This window comes from Arachis ipaensis, chromosome B01 (assembly GCF_000816755.2).
Source record: "Arachis ipaensis cultivar K30076 chromosome B01, Araip1.1, whole genome shotgun sequence".
Classification (NCBI taxonomy): Eukaryota; Viridiplantae; Streptophyta; class Magnoliopsida; order Fabales; family Fabaceae; genus Arachis; species Arachis ipaensis.
This window is the reverse complement of record NC_029785.2, coordinates 12,480,976-12,487,793: the sequence shown is the minus strand read 5'-3', so window position 1 is coordinate 12,487,793 and position 6,818 is coordinate 12,480,976. Positions and strand designations below refer to the sequence as shown.

At 30.8% G+C, this 6,818-nt stretch overlaps 1 protein-coding gene across 1 annotated transcript in view; it reads right to left on the bottom strand.

Moving 5' to 3' along the window:
- Positions 3,177-6,818, bottom strand: part of LOC107646515 — a 7,518-nt gene continuing 3,876 nt past the window's right edge. The window contains exons 2-6 of the mRNA XM_016350700.1: positions 5,305-5,719; positions 4,691-4,850; positions 4,459-4,601; positions 3,760-4,328; positions 3,177-3,333 (exon numbers count right to left, since the gene is read on the bottom strand). Coding sequence (XP_016206186.1) covers positions 3,177-3,333; positions 3,760-4,328; positions 4,459-4,601; positions 4,691-4,850; positions 5,305-5,719 — 1,444 coding nt within the window. The remainder of the gene's footprint in view (positions 3,334-3,759; positions 4,329-4,458; positions 4,602-4,690; positions 4,851-5,304; positions 5,720-6,818) is intronic.

Here is a 6,818-nt window from a genome sequence, read left to right as displayed (position 1 = left end):
AATTAGCCTTTAGCATATAACTAAAACACAATGCATTGCCTTGAAAAGGAAAAAATGACTTTCATTACTCCCGAACATACCTTTTGTTGTATAATAATTCTACTAATTTCTTTCAATTTGAAAACTGCAAGCCCGATGTTCTAATGACTAAAGGCCAAAGTATTCAAGGAGTAGATAGATGAAATATGGAAGTTTACATAGACAACATGCTGATCAAGACCAAGTCAATACAAAAATTGATTTTGAATATACGAAAAGTCTTCGCTTGCCTTCGCCAACACCAAATGCGCTTCAACCTGGCTAAGTGTGTTTTCGCAATGGAAGCATAAAATTTCCTAATTAACGCAAAAGGGGATTGCGGTGAAAACGCACAACAATACTTGATCTGACAAGTCCAGCTGCAGTTAAGGATATACAACAATTGATAGGTAGGTCAACTCACAGCATCATCCCATTTTTTAGGGCTTCGATAATGAAAGCTATGCCCTTCGTCAACTTACTTAAGAAGGGTACCACCTTTGCGTGGATAGAAGAATGCGAGAAGACCTTTACAATTTATTCCAGTTTAAAGAAGTCTTGCCCACCTCCTATTCTCGCGAATCAATGACAAATAAGTCGTACTTTATCTAGCAATCATTGATAGAACTATTGTTGTAGTATTAGTTCTAGAACATGAAAGGCAATTTGTTTGTAAAATACTTCAAGGTCCTAAGCTAAATTATGCAAAACTTAAAAAATTCATTTTCACCTTACTTACATCGTCTTGTCAATTATGCTAATATTTCCAAAGTCATGTTATAATCGTAAAAACTAACAACCGACGACTTTTATAAAGTGCATGCTAAGTCAGACAATATAGTTATCCTAATTTGACATCTGTTTGAGGTGAAAAATACCATCAAAGTACAAGTGATGGCGTATTTTCTAGCAGAAAAGATAATGTCAGAACAACATAATCCTAAAAACTAGTCAATGTATGTGGATGGAGCTTCCAACCAACATGGTGGCTAAGCTCGCATACTTTTAATTAAAGGAAATGATGTACTTATTAAGGAATTAATAAAATACAATTTCTATATTTCAAATAATTAAGTTGAGTGCGAGGCTTTGATCATAGACTTGGCATCGATTTATGAGTTCGAGAGTTAGAATTTTTAATAAGGATTTTTGCATAATACAATGTGGTAAAACTCATCATCAATTGCCTTTAAGAAAAAATAATTTATTTATCTTAAACTCAAATTTTTCACAATTAAGTTACTATTTTTATATAGTAAATTAATTAATTATTAATTCTAATATTTTAAATTTTATATTGATATGTCCTTTAAATCTTTCAAGTTCCATTATTTAAAATACTTCCTCATGCCCTAACCATAATGTCATATCTTTATTTTTATCTTCATCATGTCTTAACCACAATATTATATCTTGAATCACATCATGTATTTTAATCGTTTCACATTCTCTACCCTTATAGTATCTTATAGGAGACATGAAAGTTTTAATTTTTCAATAATAATAAAGATAAATAATGACAATGGATAAGAAAAAAGAACAGATACTGTTGAAAGTAAGAATAAGAGAAGAAGTGTTGGTAAGGCGATTGCATAATGCAAAAAATAAGGATGATGGTGCATAGGTAGTGAATGGTAAGAAAGTAGGAGTTTCCGATTTGGTTAAAAGAGACAAAGGATAGGGTTAACTAAGAGTTAGAAATAGAGTGAATTTGAAAATGAAATTAGGATTAGAGAACATTATTTTAGAAATTCAATCCTCCTCTGTCAACACACTTTATAATAAATATTATTTTAATATTAGTATTTTCTTAACAACCAAACACGTGTTCTCTTTATTTTTCTAATTAAAAAATAATTTAAGTACATAATTAATTAGTAACAATGCAACTGTATTTTTACACGAGTGTCAAGAGTATTTAGTGTATGAATAATATTTTTTTTTTTAGAAATTTTAGGTAGATATTTTTAGAATTTGAGTAGTTTTATAAACTAAAATCTATCTATCATAGATGCAACATCAATTTTATTTTTTTTAGGATATATTTATGAATATTCTAAATTTTTCGGGATAAAAATGGTAGTTTTTCAGCTTTTTAATTTTAATATTGAAAAAAGTATTGTGCTTTATTGTGTTATCTGGACCTAGGCGTGTAACACAGAATTGTAGGTAAGTGCAAAAAAAAAATCAAACAAAATTGAAGGAACGCAAATCAGATAGTCTGATTTATCTTTTTTATTAAAAAGAATTATTTAATGGTCTAATTAGACAGATTAGTATTTTAATTTCTTTAAAAAATAACAAACTACAACTCTTTGGTCCGATTTTGGTACCCAAAATTTAAATTTTTTAGATGACTAAAATTGGACCATCCAATTTGATTTCACGTGAGATTCAATTGTATGAAAATTGTAAAAAAAAATTGGGAAGAAAAGTACTTTGAGAGCAACAAAGAGACTCGATGTTAGTAAGTTATTTTATTTATAAGTTCAATTTAGTTTGAAGATTTTTTAAATATTGAATGATAAACGATATTTGATTTTTATATCTATTTAGGTGAATAGTGGAGGCTATACGGTGAGAGTGCTCCTAAATTCTTAATTTACAAAAAATGGTAATTCATCTTTTTCATTAAACATCTTCTTCATATGGATGTGAGAGAAACTGGAATTTTTTTGAATAAATTCGTTCAAGGAGGAGTAACCAATTAGAGCATTAAAGACTAGGTGACATTGTTTATATGACCTATAACTAGTGTATGACCCCGTGCTCAGCACGAAAAAATTTATAAAAGTAAAATATATATTAAAATCAAAGTTTAACTTAAAAAAAGTGAGTAATAATTATTTTATATTTTTTAAGGTAAAATAATTATACAATGATACAGAATTTAAAATAAAATTAAAATATTTACATTAGAATACTATTTTTTCAAAGACTTTTCTATAAACAACATTGATGGTTGAATTTGCAAATATTCCTACATGATTCATAAGTAAAACTTTTAAACCTCTCTTACTCTTAACTCTTGAAAGTGCCACATATAGTTGGTCATGTGTAAAAACTGGTTTGGGCAAGTACAATCCAATATGAGATAAAGTTTGTCCCTGAAACTTGTTAATTGTCATGGCAAACGATACTATTATAGGAAACTGTCTTCATTGGAATCTAACTGAGACGGTTTCATTTGTTGGTACCATATTCATTCTTGGAATCAAAGCAATATGACCAACATTATTACCCATTAAGACTTCACATTCTATGACATGATTTCCAAACTTCCTAACTTGTAGCCTTGTACCATTACAAAGACCACTAGATTAGTCAATATTCCTCAGTAACATCACTGAAACACCAATCTTGAGTATTAATTTATGTAGAGGCAAACCAGAGCAATTTATGCTATTCAATAATTCAAGACCATAGAGATCTAGCTGACTCTCCATATTCCCTTCATCCATACAAATGGAATCCGAACTATGATATAATTTTTTTCCCTCCAGGAATGATAGCCATCAGATGGTTGTTGACCTCTCAACGATGTCTAGTGTGGGAGCCAGTATAGTTCTTGCTTTGAAAAAATCTTTTGAGGACATGTTTTCCAAAATATTTGGATAAGAAAAATGAACCAACTCATCAAATGCCTGGTCCGAAGAAGGAATAACAATATCTCTTGGAAGACATATCTCAGATTCACCATCCATATTGTCACCTATAAGACCATTACTAACTTTCAATAACCACTCACCAAATTGCTCTGTCTCATCTTGATCTGAAGCAGTCGTCCCTACAGAGAGTCTCATATTTTTTGTTAGTTTGAGCACTTGACAAAACTTCCAAAGGTAAGACGAATTCACGGTTGAATGAACGATATCTTGTCTCGATCCTCGTAAAATGACAGGAAGAATTTGTCTAAAGTCTCCACCTAGTATAACCACTTTTCCTCCAAAGGGCAAATCTTTGCTATATGTTGGAGAACACCTCATGATATCACCCAAGCATTTATCAGGCACTTCATAGCAGTACCTACTAACCATTGGAGCCTCATCCCAAATTATAAGTTTGGCTTTCAACAGCAACATTGCTTGAGGGGAACCAGGTTTGATGTTACATACAGAATCCTCAGTTATATTCAGCGGTATTTTGAACCTTGAGTGTGCCGTTCTTCTATTGGGAAGAAGTAAAGATGCAATACCACTCGGAGCAACGTTTAACACTATATCACCCCTTGAGCGAATCTCAGCAGACATAAGGTTGCAGAGAAATGTTTTTCCAGTACCCCCATGACCATACACAAAGAAAAAATCCCCCTTCATCACAATACACAGCTGTAACAATTTTATCGAATGCATATCTCCGCTCAGGTGTTGCGATGACTAACATGTCTGAGGCATTTTTCTTTAAATCATCCTTGTTAAAGTTTAGCTCTTCCCTAATAACCATTTCGATTAACAAAGAACTATCAACTTCAGTTGCTAAAGGCATTGGAGGATAGTCTTTCAAGGTTTTACCATAGGAATGTAAGATCTTGTCTATATCCATTAAGCACAACTGCTTAATCTCATCATCTGACATTGTTAACTCTGCATATTATATGATACTGTAAAAATTCAATCAAACTAAAAATGATCAATAAGGAAGAATTTTATCATTGTAATTAATAAAAACTCACCCCTCATGTTCATCACAGCTCTCTGTCGATACAAAATATCATCTGAGAGTTCATGCCAACATCTATCCCAGACATGTTCTGGTCTTGAGATATTGTTGGATGTTAATAGAATGACAAATAACCTCCTAACATATGATCCTGAGGCCCATGAGCTTGCTTCCTTAATTGCATCAATGAATTATTTGTCATCTTGCAAGAGTCCAAGGGTGAAGCATGCATCTTTATACATAGCATAAATTGTTCCTCCTACTGTTCTTATATCTCGAAAACTCATACATCCTCTCTGAGTATTCAAGAGAAGTCGTTGGTAATATTCTTCAATATTTGCTGCAAAAAATTTGGTTAAAATCCCACTTTTAAGTTGTTAAATGGATTAAGCTACGCTATTTTAATTATTATGTAGCTACACATCCGCATAAGAATAATTTTCCTAAAAAATATAGAAAAATAAAAAATTGTATAATCTACAGATTATAACTGTTGAAAGTTATTTGAACATTTATTTTCTAGTGTAGATAAATCGAATAAAATGGACGTGGGGTATAGGCTGTTAAGATTTTAAATTTAAATCATTAAATAAGTAAGATCAAAATTGAATATAAACTCGTCATTACCTGTTGGTACATGAGTCTTCCAATTGCGAAGCCTTTCTTTCGAGGAAACCACTTTGAAGAATCGTCCTTCCAAGCAAACTTGGTTGGAAACTCAGCATAAGTTAGACTTCGAGTATAGGGATATGACATGTTCGCCGTCATCCATCCCAAAAACATGGACTTATGAGATATTGCTCTTTCGTCAACAACTTGTGTGGCTTCTGACAGATCACCAGCATTGTATAGAGTAGCTGTTACACGGTCATTATCCTTGTGTACATACTTAAACAGATACTTAATAGAACTTGTTTGGCATGTGTATTCCACATTTATGTGGCACCTGAACTTGAGCAACAATTCTGGATTATACGAAACAATGAACTTATTGTCTAGTACACATTCCCTTTTCTTCACTGTTCGACCGTTATCAGTACGCCTATATTTGGAAAATCCGGCCTCATCAATGAGTGTTCACTGTCTAAACTCTTTAGGATAGAACTTTGAACATGATCCATTCTTTCATGCAATGTGAATTCTTGTTGTACAGACCACATGAACTATGTACCATGTAATTTTGAATAGCTCCATGTAGATTTGGCCTTTCATTTTCTTCAAGAATCTCAACTGTTATAGATTTGGCCTTTCATTTTCACATCAATTTCAGAGAGGAGAGGAGAGAAGTGTGGGAGTGGGAATGGGTTACGGGCTTAAGCCGTTGGGGATTCAGTTTTTTTTTTAAGTCAAAACGACACCGTTTGGAGGAGTTATTAACAAACCGGAAACCTTTTAAAAAAACCAACCAGTTTTAATGGTTCACCGATTAATCATATATACGACCAATTTTGTAATGAGTTTTTTTATCAGACGATTTACTCATAACATCTGTTAAGCCATTTTTAAATTTTATAAAATTATTTATAATAATTACAAAAAGTGCTCATAATAAAAAATTTTAAAATTTTATAAAAATATTTTATTTAAAATTGTTAATAAAATCTTAGTTGTACTCTGTTTCAAAATAAATAATTATAATGATATTAGTATTTTATACAACAACCCATACAAAAAAAATCAAATTTCATACAATATTTTTTCATTCATTTTTAATAGCTCACCCTCTCTCCTCATACAATATTTTTTCGTTCATTTTTAATAGCTCATAAATACAAAAAAAATATTGTACAGGATTTAAATTATTTTTGTATTTTGTATTATATAAAATACCCATAACATTATAATTATTCAGAAGTTGCATATAATTCGAACCTTATGAATTTAATTTACTACGTATTTGCCTAAATCGAATTTATTCAATTCGATTTATATAGAGATACAAATTCAATTTATTTAATTTAATTATTTTTGTATGTGGTATGATTTGATTGAAAGAGCAACAATTTATAATTTTATCTAGCATCAATAAATGCAAATTATGATTTGATTCTTCTATAATTTTATCTAGCATCAATAAAATTCCACTATCACTGGTTTTAAAAAAAAATTAAAATCTAAAACGATGGTTAAAAATAAATAAA